Source organism: Mastigoproctus giganteus, chromosome 3 (assembly GCF_048544385.1).
Source record: "Mastigoproctus giganteus isolate SK-2022 chromosome 3, ASM4854438v1, whole genome shotgun sequence".
Lineage (NCBI taxonomy): Eukaryota > Metazoa > Arthropoda > Arachnida > Uropygi > Thelyphonidae > Mastigoproctus > Mastigoproctus giganteus.
The window spans coordinates 8007857-8029879 of record NC_143577.1 but is presented as its reverse complement, the minus strand read 5'-3'; the positions used below and the strand labels follow the sequence as shown (position 1 = coordinate 8029879).

The window sequence follows — 22023 nt, the reverse complement described above, 5'->3', positions numbered from 1 at the left end:
GAAAATATTGAAGAGAAAAATTCTTTTAATACCATATTTATATTTCTTCTCTTATTATGTAATACAGTTATTTCATATTTCGCGATCTATTTGTCTCGATTGTAATACTAGAAAAATCGTATCTTCAATAAAGATTATTTAAATCTTGTTTATAATTTATTTTATTATTATTTTTTTTTCGAAAGACCGAGTTCAGACAAAAACAGCAACAAAAACAATGTTTACAGTCTGGAAGAAGTAGGAAATGTCTGGTGTAGTTAAAGTAGAAAAGTTTTGCTTGAACTTGGCAAAAGATCATTTTTTTTTTTTGTCAACAACTCCAGAAATAGTGAATGCAGGTTTATTGACTGCAAACATGTGCTATTTCCATACTGAGAGATTTCTCCTTTCGCTAAAGAGGGATAAGTCAGTCTTAAATTAATAGTCACCATGCTATTAGGTCAACCAACCTCGGTCATTAATGACTTTTCTGGTTTAAAGCAGTATAAATGTTTTATTCTCAATTTCACATAAAATTAGAATTAAATATTAAACATTAATGAAGCCAATATTACGATTTTTAAGATTAAAAAACAAACTGGTGCAGAATACAACTCGAAAATCTTAAAAATAACAGATGGATCTTATTATCATCTATTTGTCTCGATTGTAATACTAGAAAAATCGTATCTTCAATAAAGATTATTTAAATCTTGTTTATAATTTAACAAGCACCTTGAGTTGGACTTAATTCTGATAGGTTTCTTTCGATTATTCGGTTCTACTCTGATGGAGTATCTGGTCGCAAGCCAAATACTCCATCAGAGTAGATACATGATCATATTCCTTCAGATGGCCTCACCTGCAAATATTTTTTAGGGAATTTTTTTGATAATAATCCACTTATTTTGAAAATGGATAAAAAACAATTTCAAAATCAATGGACTGCTGGGACGTAAACGGTAGCCTTCATCTGACTTGGGCTAAGCCGGTTATTATGGATGGGTTTAGGAGTTTAAAAAATATTAACAATTTAATTTGAAAGTATGGATAGATCAGGGTTATCCATTTAAATAAATTGTGGTACCTAGGTAACTATGGTAATAGAGCGCGTAATCTCGTTGGATATGGAGTAAGGTATTTTTTGACAGGTGGCAGAACTCAGTTTCATTGTGTGAGAGAAGCGGTACTCCAGGAGCAATACAACATTTAATAGTGTGGTATGAAGCGGTTTTTTTCTGAGAAGAACTGAGAACTCAAAAATAAGGCCACTGATGAAAATATTCCTCGTAGAGTCGAATCCAATACTCCAAAAAAAGTGTGAATGTGTGTCTTGTAGAATGCTCTAGAAGCGTCTGTACAATGGTCTAATGGAATAGCTGGAAAATTTACTTCTGATTTTAAAGAAATAGATGTGATGCTTTTTCCTGGTGACCTACTTATTTCATTCTTGAGTTCGGTGCCACAGTAGCGTCGTCTGTCCAGCAGCAAGTAATCTTTCCAGCAACTCTCTGTCTTCTCGATGTCGAAGTTGTGGAAGTAGATTTCGACACTACAGTAGCCTTTGACCTTCTCGACGTGATAGGAACAGTGAACATTGTCGCCATAGTTCTGTGGAAAATCCGGACTGATGATATGACCTCTTGGTTCACGAAGGCAATAATCACACAGTGGTGGTGGTGGTGATACTGAAAAATGTGGCAATGATCATCCCATTAGTTCATAATGTTTTAAAAAGCGAATTTATTTCAGAAATAAAAAAAAGCACTGACAGATATACTACACAACGTCTTCTATCAAAAATAAATAAATAGGCTTTTAGGTAACGCCAGTGAATCAATTAAGAGAATTTTATTTCATTTTAGAAAATCATACACAAGGTACCCATTTAGTGTCTATAAATGGGTACCTTGAAGAAAATAATGTTCACTATTTACAGGTGATGACTTACTTGGTTCCCAGGTTACGACGCAATCGGTAATTTGGCGAACGCGAATGGAGAAACCTGGTCTCGAAGTAACTAGATCGGATCTGAACACTATGAGTTTCTCTGACGTGTCGAATGGAAGGATTTCTGTATAGAACAGGAAAGTGACAGCAAAAGATTATTGTTTTGTGTACAGTGGCTTATACATATGGTTGTTGAGATTGAAGATTGCACAAAGTATAAAATAAAATTGCAGAATTAAATCTATGTAGAATTTTATTGCGAATTTATTAATACATGTTGAAAATCGGAACAACTAAAAAGCAATTGTTACCTAAATTTGAGAACAGTGCCTCTTGTGGAGCAAACCACAAGAGTCACTGAAAGCAAGATATGGGCATCTGAAGGAGATATAATGGTGTATAGAACGTGCTCGTATGTTCATAGTGCACTCTTGGTCCGCTGTGACCCTGTAGAGCATGAATTCCAGAGCGTATCTGAACATCGTATTGCATTAAGTAAATCTGGCGATGTGCTTGTTTGCCCCTATGAACATGGGTATTTTCAAGGAGAAAGTGCAACCATCCACAGCCCAAATGTTTAAAAGAGTGATTTGAGGAGGACTTCATATGTATATCCTGGGTAGCTTAATCTCCAGATCTAAATGGAACTGAGATTCTCGAGATTGGGATGAACTGGAAAGGTCCGTTCATCAGCACAATCCTCTTCCCGCGTCCCTCAGGAATAGGGACACGCACTTTGCTACACGAATGATCCGGCATTCCTCATTGCACGTTTAAATATCTTTTCAACCCCCTGCGAAGCCGTGTCGCTGCAGCGATTCGAGCCAATGGTGATCCAATATACAATTAGCTCATACGCCCAGTGGGGAAAAAAAAAAAAAAAAAAAAAAAAAAGAATCAGATCGTCTTTGTTTTGAATAGCAGCAAGAGTGCGGCGCGTATTCACTAAGGTGTATTAGTGACCGAGGTAATCAAACTTACACTAAAAGGCAAGCTAATTGTAACTGTTCTTCGAACAAAATATCGCGTAGCTGCGATAAAACTGAAGGAAGAGGATTTCGTTGCAGAATTTCTCTTTCCAGCATGTCTCACACATTCTCAATAGGATTGAGATCAGGAAAATGTTGGGGCCAGAGAGATGGTGGAAATCCATGTCATATTCTCCGAACCATTCTTTAACGATTCTGCCATGATGCACAGTAGCATTGTCATTCACAAAGTGGCCATTCTCTTAGGGATAAAAGTAGATCTGTTACAAAATTTTGTTACTTCGATGACATTCGACCTTCCATCGGTATCAACAGATCCAATACGTGTCAAATAACATTCCCCATACCGAGATGCTACCTCCTGATGCTTGGGTTACAAAGCCTGCCTCAAAATATTTTGGGCCCTATGATCCCGTGCCCAAGAAACCTATAGGGAAACAGAAATCCAAAGAAGAAAAAATTAGTCAAGAAACACTTGTCATGATGAACCAAAGACGACAAATGAAGAGCAAGAAACACACTGACAGGGAGAAAATTGAGTATACTGAGTTATGCAAAGCCATTAGAAAGAGACTCAGAGAGGACATAAGAAGATTTAACACAAGAAAAGTAGAACAAGCATTAAGGAAAAACAAAGGATTTAAATCAGCAGCCATGAGCAGTAATACAGAAAGACAAATGATACTGAAACTGAAGAATAGCGATGGTGTACTTATAAACAGCAGAGAAGGCATAATTCAAATAGCAGAAGACTACTATAGAGAATTATACAAGGAGCGAGGGAATGATACCAGAAGTGGGGAAGATGGATTGCAAAGTAGCAACACATACGACATACCCGATATTCTTCCTGATGAGGTAGAACATGCATTGAAGAAAATGAAGAATCGGAAAGCCCCGGGGGAAGATGAAGTTACTGTAGAGTTGTTAAAATTGGGAGGAAGAGACATAACACAAAAACTGGCAAGGCTCTTCACAAAGTGCATTAGAAAAGGTGTGATGCCTAAGCAGTGGAATAATGCAATCATAGTTTTGCTGCATAAGAAAGGAGATAAATCAGAAATTGGAAATTATAGACCAATTAGCTTGTTATCCCATATCTACAAGTTGTTCACAAGGGTCATTACTAACAGATTAGAAAGAATACTTGATGAGAATCAACCGAAAGAGCAAGCTGGCTTTAGGACAGGATTCTCAACTATGGATCACCTTCACGTAATATCACAGCTAATGGAGAAAGCAAATGAATATAAAACACCATTATGCCTGGCATTTGTGGATTATGAAAAGGCATTTGACTCCATACAGCATAAGGCAATGTTTCGGGCACTGGAAAGACAAGGCATAGATACTCCATATATTATGATTTTGAAGAAAATATATGAGAGTGCTACATCCTTTATTAGACTAGACAAAGACAGTAGCAAATTTAAAATCGAGAAAGGAGTTCGACAAGGAGACAATATCTCCGAAGTTGTTTACTGCTGCCCTTGAGGAAGCTTTCAGAAGATTAGACTGGTCGCAGAAAGGAGTCAATGTGAACGGAGAGTACCTAAACCATTTACGATTTGCAGATGGCATTGTGGTCATAAGCCACGATCCCAAAGAATTAGAGGAAAATCGTAATCAGTTATGTACAGTTAGTAAGGATTTTGGACTAAAGATGAATATGGCTAAAACAAAAGTAATGATGAACAAGTATGCCACGGAAAGGGAAATAATGATTGAAGGAGCAGTAATTGAAAAGGTGGAGTCATATACTTATCTGGGACAAGTTATTAGCTGTAATAATGATAAATGGCTGGAAGTCAAGAGAAGAATAAATTTTGGATGGATAGCATTCAGGAAATATAGTCACATACTGAAGAGCAATATCCCAGTTTGTCTGAAACGTAAAATAATGAATCAATGTATACTCCCCACCATAACTTATGGAAGTGAAACTTGGGCACTCACCAAAAGAATGGAAGAGAAGCTAAGAACTACACAGCGAAGAATGGAACGAATTATATTGGGAATCAGACTGTTAGATAAGAAGAGAAACACATGGATTAGGCAGCAAACTCAAGTAAAGGACATTCTTATCAAAACTAAAGAACTAAAATGGTCTTGGGCAGGACACATAGCTCGAAGACATGATGACAGATGGACTAAGAAAATAACAGAATGGTACCCAAGAGGAGCTAGAAGAAAACCTGGAAGACAAAGGCGGAGATGGATAGATGAAATTCATGAGTTTTTGAGTAGTAAATGGATGGCCAGTGCTCAAAACAGAAGGAACTGGAAAATTGCTGGAGAGGCCTTCATCCTGCAGTGGATTGGAAATGGCTGATGATGATGATGATGATCCCGTGCAAAACTTATGTAAGGTGTTTTTGTAACAGTGATTTTTTTTTTTCAATTTTCAAATTTTACAGTAACTAAGACAATTAAATAATTTTATATTATACTGAACAAAAATTTTAAATACGAATAATATTTAATGCATTAATCAACAATATTGTTTCGACTATTTGAGCGCTGGGCCCTGTTCGACAGAACCGCTTGAACATGCTTGTGGCAGGCACTTTTGGGTTATCATAACAAGGCAAGCAGGGTCCATAGCTTCGTAAGGCTCTCGTAACACTTTCTGTCTACCCCACCAGCAAAACAAAGTGTATTATAATTTTGACCACATGACTTTCTTCCGTTGTTTCACTGCCAATCATGACTTTCTCAACAAGCGGATTTTTCTGTTTTTCTCTGAAGCAAGTGGCTTTCGAATAGGCAGTCGACTGCCTATACCCAATTTCTTCAATTCCTTACACATGGTACTTGTGGGTTGATATAAGGAAGTTCTAGGCTTGGTTAAATTCATATGTTATTTGCTGCTCATTGGATGTCTTATTTTTATGTACAGTACCCCTTAGTGTATGACGGTTTCGCTCTTGAAGTATTCTTTTTCTGCCACGAGCCTTTAAACCTTCGAGATGTGGAAGAACCGCTTGCTTTCTAGTCATTAAAAATCTTTGAGATGAATGCTTTTGAGAAACTAGTTATGTCTTTCATTTCTCAAATCATGGTTCCTGCAAAACGTGCACCCACGATAAGAAGACCTTTTTTAATGTTATAGATCACACATTTTTCCCAGTTTGGCTTCAGATTACTGCAGTCGAACAGCCTGTGCTATCTTTATACCAACGAGGCAACATGTCATGGTTCCATGGCACAATTTTATTTGCATCTATTTTCATTAATTCGCATTTAACTAACACAGTTCTGGTTGAAACTGTGTTGACTGTGTTGAACCAACGCCTTCTTTAGATGGCAATTTGAGTAAGAAAAGAGTGTCAAAACTTGCTGGTTGCAAAATTAGATGATTAAAATTAACGACGGAAGAACTCTTTGAATGAACCTCCTATTTGATCCACAATTTTCATTAGCGGGACTGTACCCCTTTGATCTAATTGGATCTTGAAATTTGTTTCACCAAAAGCACCCATCATTAAGTAGACTTTATTAATGAATATTGCTTACCTACTGTATCTTTCTTTAAAATGCCACAAAACTTACGATCTCCAACATCGAGATAATCACCCTCGCAACCATCCTCATCGCCCTCCACGTCGAAAGATAAAAAGGTGAGTTCGAGTTCACAAACGTCATCCCTCGATCTCTGGATGGTGTAATGGCACATGATGTCGTGAGGATACTCGGCAGGGTAGCCAGGACTTTGTAAAACGAAGGTTTCTTTTTTGAAAGTCTTGTCGCAAGATGGCCGAAAACCTAAGATTGAGAAAATGCAGTCACAATAACTTCTTTGGCGTCATTGTTCAACTGCTATTGCTAAATTGAATTCTATTGATTTAAAGGAATTGATAATTTGTTTTAGCTATTGACATTTACAGATATTGTTTAATTGCATTATGTCAAACCTGGTTGGGTACTGCTGGGTGTTGAAGACGTAACGCCACACGGAAGCTGTCTTCCTCGAATTAAGAAACCTCGTCTAGAAGAAGCAGAATCTGAACGAAAATAGAGCAACTTCTCGCTTTTATCAAAGGCGTAGGTTCCTGTTAAAAGCATTGAAGGTAATCAATTTTAAGCCTAAACTTTTTAAAGTTGTTTCGTAATTTATACTATTATTTCTGACAGAATTGTGATACTAAGAACAACTTCAACCTTTGTTTCATTTATACTCTAATTGCTGACAGAAATGCCATACCAAAAAAAAAAAACGTGGCTACCAAAGAACAACAATGTCCCCCCTTGTATTATATATCCATTAATTGTGTTTGATCTCTGGTCGATTTACCTATTTTGTTGGAAGAAAACTCGAGTTTCTAGTAAAATAAACCTTGCTGTCCACGCCTGAGATCGACTAACTCTGTCACATAATGATAAAAGTCCATAAAGGTTCCTCGCGTCATTGACGGCATTCCAATTGGGGCCTTTTCCATCCAGTGTGGGGAGGACGGTGATTATAACAACTGTGCTACTCGTGCATACAAACTGAGTGGTTCTGTGGATCTCTATGCCAAAGAGGTCATTCCACTTCACTTCATAGGTGCTCAATTGGTCTGAGCTCTAGTGACTAGAGAGATTAATACAAATTCGCTTTTATGTTCTTTTAAGAAACTATGCTACCCACGAGGGCCATGGGCAGGGTGGAAAACTTCTCCAAACGGATCTCCGATGTCGTCCAAAAGATGGAGTGTGGCAAGGTTCCTGGATTTGACCGGATCGAAGGTGAAGCAATTCACTGGCTTTGGTCGCTTGCTCCCAACTTACTTCAAGAACCGTTTAACACTTGGTTTTAGTCTGATCTATAGTGACTGGGGAGATCACTGCAATAGACTGAGTACAAGATCGCTTTTATGTTCTGTTAACAAACTATGCTACCCATAAGGGCACGGCCAGGGTGGAAGACTTCTCCGATGCTGTCCCAAAGATGGAGTGTGTTGTTGTTGTACGGTTTTAGGAGCATCAGCGACTAAGGAGTATGGTAACCTGCAAAGTGGGCTACGTTTGCCCCTGCTAACCCTATTTGAGGTGGGATGTCTACTTGCTGGCCTGGCATGCTTAGCGGGATGAAATACCGACGCGATTCCCCGTGAGATCTTTCTACAGGGAGACCCACCGCAAAACTTTGCAGTTGAATTTTGCTGGCCTGGTCACCCAGTCAGAATACTCGTCCTCACCACCACAAACTTCCACGAATGATCTTCTGAAAATCCCTTCAAGGAGGAAATGTCACCGACCTCGTTCCTTCGGCAAAGGAGAAAACCTGTTAGTGAAAAAGATACTCTCTTTAGTATGTTGCTACCTTAGAAGACTTCCTTGGAAGTATATCTGGTTTTCGCGCTTAGGCACTTTTACTCTCTCAACCCCTTCCATCCTTCTAGAGGACACCCGCCAACTGTAGGATTCCTAGCTTCCTACTCGCCCCGGGGACATCTCTCTTTGTGCTTCCCTTTCGCCTTCATCTTTGATTCATCTTCTGCTGTCTTCATTCTTCGCCTCGTTTGAATTTTCCCCAATCCCATCAGATGTTCCTATCTGCTCCTGAACAGGCGTCTCGTGCTGTGGACGGATGCTCGGAGGTGCCTTGATGATCATGCCTCCCAGTAACTAAGTGGCCAGATGAACAACACAAATAACACACATATATAACCAACACACAGCTCACGATACGCTCATCTGGATTTTCAGAGTCTTGCATCTTCACAGTTCCACTAAATGCGGTTTTGTGGGGAACCACTAGCACCGCATAACAAACACATCATGTTCTCGATGCCCATTGGACCAATCTCGAACGCCCAATATACAGTATCATGAAAATTAGCAAGGTTGCAGTTTCAAAATTACTCATGATGGTGCACTTGGTGTCGACACCATGTTGTTACTTATAAAATCACTGAACTCTTTCGTCTTGCCGATTGTTGCACTGAATTGAATATATACCTACAGCATGCTCCCCACATATCTGCCCACTTGCTTTATATCACATGGTACGAATTCGAGATGCTCTTACTAAAAGAGAGCTTCCTTACATGAAAAGAATAGGTGCACTTAAAGTGGTCATGTTCATGAATTGTAACGGTTCACATAAAATAGCTGAATGATCTCTCAAAACCTTCCATAGCAATGCCAGTTTTAAGACTCCAAACTAAAAACCTACTCTCTTCAGGGACTTAATTTTCCTTTACAAACACCGCGAATTAATTTCATACTTTTCTCATGAAGATTCACTTAGCAACAATATTTTTGGATTAACGACTACCATAGGAGCTCCAGTATATGAACCAGCTGAACAGAGTCTGTTCAAGGATATGAATTGGGCACGAAGTCAATATTAGACAAGGCAGCAGTGGCTGCCTTGTCCAGTAGTAAAAAATTTCCGAATTTATCTCATACGAAACTCAAAGAGGACATTTTCACTGCGTCATAGATAAGAAACTTGACTTGAACAGTTTGAAGGAACGATGACTACTGTTGATAAAGAAGCGTAGATTGGCTTCTGAAATCTGGGACAATGTGGAAAATATTTCAATTATAAAAGTATCGCTGATAATAAAGCTCAATAAATTTCCAAATTTGGGATGAATGATGAGTTTGAAGATTAATTTTTCACTCCCAAATAGACATCTTTCCCGTAATATCATGATTGTGTCATTAAGGAATAAGGTAAAAGATTCTGTCAAGGCATAAAGGAGATGAAAAGAAGATACGAGGGTGGTATAAGATAAACATTATGGGATATTACTGCTGGTGTTTGAAAAGATGGACTTCTGACGTAATTTTTAAAAGAAAAACCATAAAACGTTTATCTGAGACCCAAACACTTTCAATTTTATTCCAGGAAATCTGTGACTATCAACTTTCACTTTTGTATTAACAATTCTAATTCCTTCACTAATAAAGAGAAATGTATTTTCCTTTACCCAGTTAGTGGAAAATCCTTACGCAATAAAAATAAAATAGAAAAGAAAAGATGTCGGTTTAAGGTTACAATGTGAAGGTATTAGTTTTCGAAATGCCATTTTACATGTTTAAATTTGATAACCTAGTTAATCTTTTATAAAAAAAATTGCAATTTATTTTAGAACAGCAATAGCAGAAAAAAAAAAAGAAGCACTGTAGTTGTTGATCTAAATGTACCATCTTGTTTTGAACGTTGCCATAGGCAACTACTCGCGTGATTGTAACCCATAAACAGGTTTCCTAGACATCTGTTTACGAAATAACCATTTTGCTTTAGTAGAAGGAGAACGTAGATCGTATAGAGTGAGGGAAATTATATTTGGAGGAATCAAATTTCAGAGTTCAGATTAAATACCAATTGAGTAAATTGAGCACGGTGTTATTGCTAATTTACAGTAAAGGTCAATAGATGGGAAAATATCCTGCTGGAGGCCGAGTTACATCAGAGAACGAATTTTGTTCTCTTATTCAGTAAAAAAAACTTATTCAGACAAAATATGATCAATGGGTTAAAACGACGAATATTGCACATATTTTATGGATGATAAAGAGTCTCACAATTCATCATTTTTTGAAAGCAAAAATTAACCGATTTGCAGAACGTTAAACGTGTACTTTAGGAGGACCCTGGGTGTGCTCCTAAACTACATTCAGCTGGGTGTGCTCCTAAACATTCAGCTGACCCTGGGTGTGCCAAGCGCATACCAGATGTGAGCCCCTGGGGTTAAAAGTTCTTCCTTGAATTTAGTCAAACCACTCCCTTCCACAAAAACAGATGGAAGTTTGTTCCAGCAATCAACCACTCGTTGGCAGAAGACAAACTTCCGCATATCTATTCTGCAACCATCCTTCCTCAATTTGATTTTTGAATTTATGTCCACTTATGTGCATAGTGTAAGTCTCCAGATGCTGCAATTTGCAGAACTGAAGCCGTTCTTCGTAAAGGCACCACTTTCTTCGCCTCACCAATCTCGTTGCCCTTCTCTGCACCTGTTCCAGCAGCTCTACATTCTTCCTAACATTATGTCTCCAGATCTGTACGCAGTACTCAAGATGTGGCCTAACGATTGCCTTCTACAATAGGATAATCACCTCCTTATCCATGCTAGCAAAGTTCCTGTACATCATTAACAAAACCCCATGAGCTGTCCTAGCAGGTTGTCTGCATTGCACAGAGAACTTCATATCGAGGGCTTAGTGTCAGACAACGTTAACTACAAAATTGAATTTTTGTTTTGAGATAATTTTAGTTTAACTTTATACAAATAACAATGCATATCACATCATAGAAATGTATTTCTCTTGTAGTTTACAAGTTAGCTCGGGTTATAAGCACATTTGCGGTAAACCAAGAAAATGTCAAATGACTTTTTCTTGGTTAATTACAAAAATCTTTACTACAAAATGATTTTGTAGTTAACGTTGTCTGACACTAAACCCTCGATATATATGACTGCACAAATAACTCCACGTCTTTTTCATTTTCCACTACTCTGAGTTATTCTCTGATTACTGCTACCCATATGCAGTACTTTGAATTTGTGAATGTTAAACTTCGACTGTTCTTTCTCAGCCAATCTGACTAATTTTTCTAGACCTTGTTGCAGTAGCATACCATCATTACCGTCATTAACCATCCTGCCTATCTTTCTTTCACCTGCAAATTTAGACATTAAGCCTGATATACCTTCATCAAAATCTTTAATAAATACAAAAAACAAGAATCGGTCGAGCACCGAATCCTGTATAATTCCACTAATAACATTAGTGCAGCAAGAGCAGCGCCCATTGATTACCACTCTCTGTCTTCTTCCCACTCAATCAGCCTTTTATCCATTGTAGCAACACCGTTAATGCCATACAGCTCCAATTTGTACTGCAGTCTTCGATGTGCAACAGTATCAAAAGCTTTCTTCGAATCCAAGTATATGATATCAAAATTATTTTTTTCATCCAGTCCCATTGTGACCACATCGTAGTATCCAATCAAATTGGTCAGACAAGAGTTCCCTTTAACACATCCATGCTGTGTCTGAACTATTACTGCTGTCTTGTCTAGCCAATCCAGCAATGCTTCTTGAACCAATGACTCCATTATTTTACTCAGAACAGAAGTTAAATTAACAGCTGTGTAGTTACTTGTGTCACCTTGTGAACCTTCTTTGTGAATTGGTGATACATTTGCACACCTCCAGTCCATGGGGACCTCCCCTGAGTCCAAGGAAGCTCTCATAATTATGGCTAAGGGTTTGCTTACTTCCTTTGCTGCCACCTTTAATATAACTGGATAGATCCCATCCACCCCGGGTGCCTTTCTTGTGTTTATCTTCAACAGTTTCTCCTCCACTTTACTCCCAGTTATTACAAAATCATTTAATTCCCTGTTAGAGTTTGATAAACATCTGGCCCTCTACTCCTTGATAACTCCCCTTGTGTGAATGTAGATGCAAATTACTGATTTAGTTTTCTCAGATATTTGAGCACAACCATCAACAATCGAACCACTATGTCAACTTAACATATTCATCCCTTCTAGAGGTTACATAAGTAAAGAACTCTTTTTTTTTTTTTTTTATGAAAACCCCAAACACGAAAGGTATCAAAACCTATAGTACTTAGTACCGTGCATGGGTTGAAGGAGAAGTATGGGGAGAGGGGGATGCCGGAAACTTTGCTCTAGAGACTAAATATGGGTTTCACCACTTCAAGCCTCCAATAAGCAAAGTGGTGGTATTTCACTGGTTGATGAAAGTCATCTACCACCTATCTTTGCTGTTTTTCTTTGCATCCTTTGCCAAAGATTTCTCGTAATCTGCCTTCGCCTGCCTAATCTCCATTGTGACCTGATTACAGGCTAGCTTATATCTGCCATCGGCTTCCGTGTCACACATTAATTTATATGCATCCCATGCATTTTTCTTCTCTGCCATATGCGTCATCAGTTCATGTGACATCCACTTAGGCCTAAACCTTGAACAATATTTCTTAGTTGGTATGTAAAGCCTAGTAGCTTCCAAGATAAGTTCTTTGAATGCTTCCCATTTTGAATTGGTTGTTGGTAACATCATCAGTTGGTCCCACCTTATAGAATTTAAATTCAATAAGGTGGGACCAACTTAGAAGGTGGTCCCACCTTAAGCAAAAACCCTTCCCTTTACTCCCGATGGTAGTTGTCTCTTTGAGTAAATCCCACTTCAGCACACTGTGATCACTGCCACCTAGTGGTTCCTTTATCTGCAGATTCTTAATGCATGAAGAATCACTGCTAATAATAAGATCAAGAGTATTAGTCCCTCTTGTTGCCTCTAATATGCTGCTGTAGAAAGCAGTCATCCAATAAATATATAAAAGTCTTGTACCGTGCGAGTGATCAAACACAAATTCCAGTCAATATCTGGGAAATTAAAATCCCCCATTATAAGACTCTCTGATGTACTGGCCCACTCTATTTCTGTGAATAGTTGTTTGGTATCCTCTAATACAATTAATATCATATTACGCGAATTATAATTATTAATACAATATACAATATAATAATAATTATATACGTCATGTGTATTATGATTATGCAAATTATACAATTATACAATATAATTATAATAAATATTCGTACTATTGCCATAGACTATTGATTTTGATATTCCTTTTGTAAATACTTTACTTACTAATTTCTCCATCGGGGATGGATCCACAAAGTCTGTTCCCATTTACGCTGAAGTAATCGTAAAAACAGCCGCTGCTCGACTCGAGTTCAAAACGAATAAATGTCAATTCCAATCGACAGATGGAGCCACTAACACGAATGATTGTATAACGACAGTTTATACTGTTGGGATAATTCGCTGGGAAGTTGACGCTTCTGATTTCAAATTCGTTGCTTTTATATTCCTTGTCGCAGTTTCGGTGATCGTAGCCTGCAGTGGTGGAAGGGAACAATGCAGGTGGGTACGATCGAATGACGGGGACTGGACTAGGTTTGGAAGGGTAGCGGGTTTGAGGAGGGTAATGAGAATCGGGAGGGAGTGGAAGAACAGGTGGAGGTTGTTCTGGTGGATAATGTGGGTGTGGGTATGGATGGTCAAAGGGGTGAGGACTAGGAGGATAGGGAAAGCTGTCTGGAGGGTAGGGAGGGTAAAGATCGTGATCCTGAGAATGGTCCCCACATTCCACTTGTCTCGCTCGAATTCGAAATCCTGGTCTGGAGTTCGCTGGATCGGAGTGGAAGCGGAAAGAAAGCTGGAAATTGCGGAGGTCATAATCCCCTAGGATAATATAAGATCAAAATATATTAGCTGTCACAGTTTAGATTTATTTTCATAGAATGGAATGTTCATTCAACAATTCTGCAATTGCACAAGGTTTGATTCACAAAAATAAAAATAAAATTTTTTTATTTTAATAGCAATATTGAAAACGATCAGAGGAACGAAAAGCTATCAATCTCTCCTCATCAGTAACAGCATTTTAGGTTCGTTATATGCATAAGCGCCTTTCGTCTTCACCACATTCGTCGTTTGTCTGGCCTTCCGTTCGTCCGTCCGCATGCAACAATTCGACTCCCAGTGGACAAATACTTGTCGAGTCTCTCCAAATTTCATTAAAATCATAAATTGAAATCCGTTAATTATTGTTCCTTTTTTCCATACAAAGAGAAATTCATAAATTAAATGTATTTTTAATGCATTATTGTTAGCTTTAGACAGTCCGTGCACGATTCACGTGTATATTTATGTAACAGTCGTGAAAGCGGTGTCGCTTATAAACATATACATTATTATATATAATGTATATTAGGTCTTTTAGGTCTCTTTTCTCTTTATTATATATAAAGAGAAAAGAAACCTAAAAGTATAGGGGAGAAGAGTAATAAATATTCCGTTATATAATTAAACTGAGTGGCTAAGTTTCGATAACATATACTTATAGAGTTTTATTAAGTGGTCTATAAAGTTATAACCTTCAAAATTTACAAGAGTAAGTTATTCAATAAAACAATTGGAAAGAATACACAAAGTTTTATTTATTTAAGAGAGTCGATCATACTCACGAACTGTCTCTGTAGGTAGTTTGCCACATATCTTCTCTCCATCAATTTCTAGATAGTCGTACTCGCAACCTTTGCTCGATTCGATGTCGAAGGTCAGAAAAGTCAATCGTAGGTAGCAGATGCGGTCACTGAGGCGGCGAATTGTATATCGACAATCCTTTTTGTTGGGATAATTAGTGGGAAAGTCGGGACTTCGTATCTCAAACTGTACAGAGGCATACAGGCGATCGCAGGACCGAATGGGGTAAACAACGTGAGGGGGCTCCAGTACTGTTGTGGGGCGAAGTGCTGGAAAGAACGAAACAGTGTTGCAGTGAGTTAAAGGTCAGCATTGCAAGATGGTGACATTTTATTCATCTTCTATTTTTGCTGAAAATACATTTGCAAGGTACATTGGAAAAGTTCCCGAAAGTACCATAAATTTCCCAGAAGTAGAAGAAATCAAGGGGGCCCACAAAATCACTGTTTCAAAAACTCATTGCTATTTTTTACTTAATTTTTTAAAGTGATTTTTATCGGAAACTGAATTTCCTACCTGTCAAGGTCAATGATCTTTACTTGAAGATGAAATTTTATATTTAGTTCTTATGTTACATAATTTGTTTGTTTTGTTGTCACAATAAAATGAAATTGAAAATGTTCTTTATTAGTTTTTGCTTTAGATGGGCCCCCAAATTCCATTTTGCCTTTCACCCCATAAAGGTATAAAGCACCACTGTATTATCTCTGTAAATTGCGTATGTTCTCTGGTCAATTGCTGGACTAAAAACCCCGGATTCTGGGGAAAAACCTTGTTATAAACCCCTGAGACTGATAAATTCTGCCACGGAGTGAAAGAATCCCATAAAAGTTCTTCGCGTCATTGACGGGATTCGAACTCAGGCTTTTCCATCCGGTGTGGGGAGGACGGTGGCGATACAACTGTGCTACCGCGCAGATTCAGAAGTAGAAGAAGGCGAAAAGTACTATGCTGGTATGCAAATTTTAAGGACCAGTCAGGTTTTCGCCTGCAGCTTCTCATAGGAGTGGCCTGGATATGGGAAAAGCATGCCAAAGGAACCTCGTGAAGTACAGAAATGATGAAGGAAACGACTCCTACACAACAACGGAAACAAAACGGTACAGAGGGACTTTATTCAAAAATGGCAACATAGCACTGGATTCCATGATACAGATGCATCACTGCCAAAGATGGAACAAAGGGAAGAGGTGATCCGCAGTAGGAGATATGGCCACCCCTAATGTCGATGCGGGCTTTGCACCGCTTGTCCATACTTAGAACAATGTTGTTGATAAGTTCTTATGGTAACATCGTTCATTCCTCTGTCAGTGCCATCTTTAGCTGGTGAATATTTTCTGGTGGGTGTGGACGTGCCGCTAGGCGTCTCCCCAGAGCGTCTCATATGTGTTCGATGGGATTTAGATCGCTGGAACGGGCAGGCTAATCCATACGAATAATGTCCTCACTTTCGAAATGCATATCAACAGCTGCAGTGCGATGGGGTGGGTGTGGCGTTATCATCCATAAACATGAACTCGGGATCAATGGCACCCTCGGAACAGACGCACGTGGAGAAGGATTACCTCAGTACTGTAGCGTGCACCGGTTACAGTACCGCCTTCTAGTATCTGGAGTTGTGTACGTCCATCCAAGATAATGCCTTCCCAGACGAGAACACCTCGACCGCCATATCGATCCCTTTCAGTGATGTTTGCGGGGTGATATCGTGTGCCAACCTCTCGCCAGATTAGCTGACGTCCAGAATCGCTGCTGAGACTGAATCTACTATCATCAGTAAAGATTACCTTAGGTAAAGATTTTATGGTTGTAACCCTTAAAAATAGTGTTGGTCCTTAAGTTTTGCACACCAGTGTACATTATGTTCATTACGCTAATTCGGGAGTGACATGCAAATTCTGACATGTTTTTGTTGGTGGCAAGAAGCCGCAGTGCATGTTCAAGTGTGGAAGACAGCGCATCACATTTTTGTGCACAAACCAATGTGAAAATTCTGTACGTTCTTTAAAAGTCTCCACATGAAATTATTGTTAGAAAAAGCGTATAGTGAGGATGCGATGAAACACAACCAAGTGTATTCATATAGGCTATGGAGCCACAGTCGTTATACGACTTCTTGGATAAAATGGCTTCTTATATTGTTTCCAAGAACTTTACCGTGGCAAGGAGCCCACGTGGGTAGCACAGTTGGTAAAATCACCGTTTTCCCCCACACCGGGTGAAAAGAACTGAGTTTGAGTCTCATCCGTTCGAATACGTGAGGAATTTTTATGGGCCTTTTTCACAACGTGGCTCAGTTAGTGGGTCTCCGGTGAGGACAGCATGGTTTTTTCTCCCGGTTTTTCGTCCAGGAAAACAGAAAATTCGAATTCAGGAATGTTGAGTTTAAAAGCATTCTCATTTACCCTTCCCTTATAATGAACAGGAAGAGAAATAGTGAAAGAAGATAGAATAATAATGACAGTTTGCCTACACATGGAACAAAGGGTTGCTCTTACGAAGAAAGGCTTAAGTTTTGCAAATTACAGAGCCTGGAAACTAGGCATCGGCGAGGTGATCTGATAGAGGTGTATAAGGCTTTGAATGGTTTGAGCATGCTCAATGCCGATGGGATTCTTCCTCTCGCTCAGAATAATCACCTGAGAGGGCATAAATTCAAATTGAGGAAGGACGGATGTCGGATAGATGTGCGGAAATTTGCCTTTAGCCAGTGGATAGTTGGTTGGTGGAACAGACTTCCATCCCTTGTCATGGAAGTTGATAGCCTAAATAAATTTAAGGCTCAGCTGGACAGGTATTTCGAACGAACGGAGGGGTGAAATGGGAGTAGTGTTTTTTTTTTTTTTTTTTGGCTGATGCTGAATAAGCTTGCTTTCTTGCATCATATGCCTCTACTAATGCTAATGCTAATGCTAACATTGTGTATACAATAAAGAGTTCTTAATAAAAACATTTTTATATTAAAATCAATTTTAAATTAGTGGAAGCTGAAATAAAACTTACGTCGTTCGGATGGACATGGCAGTTGATAATACGTGGCGCGAAACCCTGTGTCTGTAATCCGGTCGTTAGAATTAAAGTAAATCTTCACTTCTCGAGGGGTCCCGTAAAACGTGATGGTCCCTAAAGCACACAAAAACAACACTATATTCTCCATTAGTGAAACTGTTCGCATGAAAAAAAAAATTCTTTGTACTATATAAAATTGATAAAAGAGGTCCGAGCAGAGAACCTCGTGGGACATCTAACAATACCGTTGGTAGAGAGGGTAATTTGCTATCTGTCTTTGATCTGTCTGTTATTTAAAGATGAAAAATAAATAAGCTGGTGATTTTAAAAACCACATGACTTGAGGAGAAATAAGTTGTATGGTGCATGAATGTATGCAAGTAACGTGAAAAATTATATAAAAACAAAGAGCCAATTCAAACTTTAAAGTAACTGCTTACTTGTTTGTCCCACTAGATGTCGTCCACAATACCGCACGCCATTTACTTCCAGGTAATCTTTCAAGCAGTTCGTTCCATCTGCTTCGATGCGGAACTCACTGAAAGCCAAAATGACCCTGCAGTGCTTTGGCATTCCAACAAACACGTACGTACACGAAAGGTTGTCCAAGTAGTTGTCGGGATATCCGTAACTGGAGAATGTTCCAGTGGCGTTTGTAAATCGTTGGTCACAAGAAAGTGGAGGTAAGCGGGAAGGAAATGGACGCGATGGTGGAGGAATTGTCCGAGGCAAGAAAGTTGTAGCTGAAAGGAATAACAAAAAAACAACGTTTATCACTGCAGAGTTCCATAAAAATTATTTTGCTATATACTCCAAGTAAAATTACGTCGTATCTGATAAACACTTAAAGCACAGAATTCATGGGATATCTGTTTCCTGGGCAACGAGACGCTGTCACCCCTCTCGCTAGTGGCCGAACCTACCGTTTGGCAGATAAATAGGTACACTGCATTCACGTAGATGGTAATTCGATGTCAGTATGGATAAACGTCGTGAGTTAACCATTTTGAAAAAGGGATAATAGTAGATGCTCGACGCATGGGTCACTCTATCGCGGAGGTGGTACAGAAATTGCACTGTCCCCGTTCGACAGTATCAAGAGTGTATCGGGAATACGCCATTTCTGGAATAACATCTCATCGTGGACAGCGCTGTGGGAGGAGAAAGGTGGTAGACGAACGTGACCGTCGACGTCTGTCTCGCTGTTTCAGTTAACCGGAGAGCGAGAGTGGCACAAATCACCGCCAGGCGACTTCAACGAGAGAGGTGCCAGAAACGTTTCCACCAAGACCATCAGGCGATCGTTAGGCGCGATAAGTTATGGGACCGCCGACCCACCAGAGTCCCATTGCTAACACCACGACTGAGGATTCTACCCCTCAACTGGACGAAAGAACATCGGCACTGGACCTTGGATGATTTGAGAGGGGTGTCCTGTTCTGATGGTTCCCGTTTCCAGTTATTTCGAGCGGATGGGAGGGTTCATATCTGACGGAAACCGCGCGAAGCTATGCACCCGTCATGTCAACAAGGAACTGTTCAGGAAGGAGGACGGTCGGTAATGGTTTGGGGCGTGTTCAACTGGCACACGTTGGGACCTCTGGTATGTCTCTATGAACGATCCAGGTTACGTGTCCATCCTTGCAGAACGTCTGCATCCCTTCATGGTCATCGTACACTCACGGGGAAATGGACTCTTCCAGCAGGACAATGCGCCTCCCCACAGCGCTGTGGTGACTAGAACATGGTTCGAAGAGCATTCCGCAGGTTTTACCACTATGGAACGACCTCCCTGTTCGCCGAACATGAACCCTGTGGAGCATCTTTGGGATGCTGTGGAAAGGTGCGGTCGAGCTTTGGATCTTCCACCCAGGAATGCGACGGAATTGTGGACAGCGGTGCAGCAAGCATGGATGGAAATACCTGTGGCATGCTTTCGTGAACTAGTGGACTCAATGCATCGGCGTGTGACTGCCCTTATCTGGGTGAAAGGCGAGCCTACCCGTTACTAGGTAGATATCCCATGATTTCTGTCCACTTAGGGTACAAATATGTGCATGTGGTGATGCAATATCTGAATGCAGAGTGATAAGAACAGTAGTGATATTTGATCAAGGTAAACAAAATAATCAAGGTATTTGATTATTTTGTTTCCACATGAGTTTTCTACCTTCAACTGGAAGGTGGGACTGAGAGGAAAACATTTTGGGAAAAAATGTACATAAAAGTCGTAAATATTACTGGTTACCAGTAGTATTTACTACTGCTGTTTTATTTTGCTTGAGATGCATTGGGTGGCAATTTATGGTAGAGTACCAAATTTTCGACCCAGATTTATGAATATAATGACCACAATATTTTTACGATTTCATGATATATTTTTTTGTATGCCTGAAGTTACATAAAAGACAAATGTTTCAAGTCATGTGGTATCCACGAGGGGTGAACATTTAATTCGTGGACTGGTGCAAGATCTTATCTTAATTGTCGTCATCTGAACCTTCTGTGAATTCACCTTCTCGAAATACTCTCCCTTGAACTTTACACACGTTCACCATGGTCGTACCCACCCATTAAATGCTTCTTGCAAGCCATATTTCGAAAGGTTGTGAAGTGCTTCCGTTGTGGCTCTGCGAGCATCGTTGTGTCGGACGCGAAACGTTTTCCTTTCAGAGCTTTCTTCAGACGTGGACACAGGAAGAAATCTCAAGGGGCAATAGTGTTTATATATTAGATATAAAATTTGTAACCTAGAAGAGTTTTGAGATTTCACAATAATCCATGAAAAATGATGACTGCACGTTGCATGCCACACGTTCCACTTTGGGAGGCCTTGCCCTGCACAAACGGCTTCCACTATAAATTCCTTAAATGCTGATCTCCAGGTAATTCTCCAATGGGGCAAAGATAACTTAGTTGGTCCCGTCTTATATCTCGCAAAAAGGATTTTCTACTCCCATGCTTATCTTCGATGACACTTAGATTTATAGACAAGATCACCTAACTCTATATGGGATTTCCCTGATTTGTAATCTTACTTGGCACACAAATATTGCTTCCTCTGCATCTGAGAAACTGGATTTTTCCTTTCACTCTCGGCGTTACTTTTCTTTCAAACAGCTGTTCACTCTATACAAATTGTGGAATATTGCCCTACCATGGAATATTGTTCCCACATCTGGGGCGGTCCCTCAAAACCTCTCTCGGGTTTCTAGATTCCATTCAGAAGAGGGAAGTTAGTTTAATTAATGACTCATCTCTAACAGAGTCTCTCCACTCTCTGTCTCATAGATGTTCTGTTTCTGCTGCATATACTTCCATACAGCCAATTCAGAAGAACAAGGCACTGTTCTTCTGAATTGGCTTCTATATTCCCGCTTTCTCTTCAAAAGCAGTCCGAACACGCTGGAACCAGTCAACATCCTTTTACTGTCCAACTTCAATCTTCAACTTTTCATCGTCCTCGTTTATTCCTTCAGCTACTGTTTTTTTGTAACAACCTTTCTTCACACATATTTCCTCAAAATTACAATCTACAGAAATTCAAGTTTAATGTCAACAAATATCTTCTTTCATCTTCTCAACCTTCAACCCATGCACGATACTAAGTATTATAGGGTCTAATACCTCTCGTGTTTGGGGTTTTCATAAAAAAGAAAGAAAGTAACATTAATGGGACATAAAACACGCTTTGGAAAATATTTCTGAAAAATCCTTAGACCATGAAGTAATTTTATTAAGCACCTAAAATATTACTTACTGGGTTTCTCTTCTTTATCGCACAGTTTCTGTCGAATACGCAGTTTAAATCCAGGTCGAACAGTTGCTCCATCGGACCGGAAGTGAAAAATTAATTCATCAGCTTCAAACGTAACATTTCCTGAAAGATAATGTGCTCTATTAGGCATCCGGGATGTGCGGAAGAGGTTATTGTACTCTCATTCGTATTGATTTGCTGGCTAGCATATTGCAAGAGTTCTCATCAGGGGAATTTAGGCCAAGATAACTTACACAAATACAAATAATTAACGTATACAATCATAAGCACATTTCGTTACTACATTCCT

The 22023-nt window shown here is 39.3% G+C and overlaps 1 protein-coding gene across 1 annotated transcript in view; it reads right to left on the bottom strand.

The window, feature by feature from the left end:
- Positions 1-22023, bottom strand: part of LOC150087641 (cubilin-like) — an 81882-nt gene that overhangs the window by 2836 nt on the left and 57023 nt on the right. The window contains exons 14-22 of the mRNA XM_090369844.1: positions 21717-21836; positions 18397-18699; positions 17951-18070; positions 14929-15216; positions 13547-14143; positions 6833-6970; positions 6435-6683; positions 1931-2053; positions 1419-1667 (exon numbers count right to left, since the gene is read on the bottom strand). Coding sequence (XP_090225970.1) covers positions 1419-1667; positions 1931-2053; positions 6435-6683; positions 6833-6970; positions 13547-14143; positions 14929-15216; positions 17951-18070; positions 18397-18699; positions 21717-21836 — 2187 coding nt within the window. The remainder of the gene's footprint in view (positions 1-1418; positions 1668-1930; positions 2054-6434; positions 6684-6832; positions 6971-13546; positions 14144-14928; positions 15217-17950; positions 18071-18396; positions 18700-21716; positions 21837-22023) is intronic.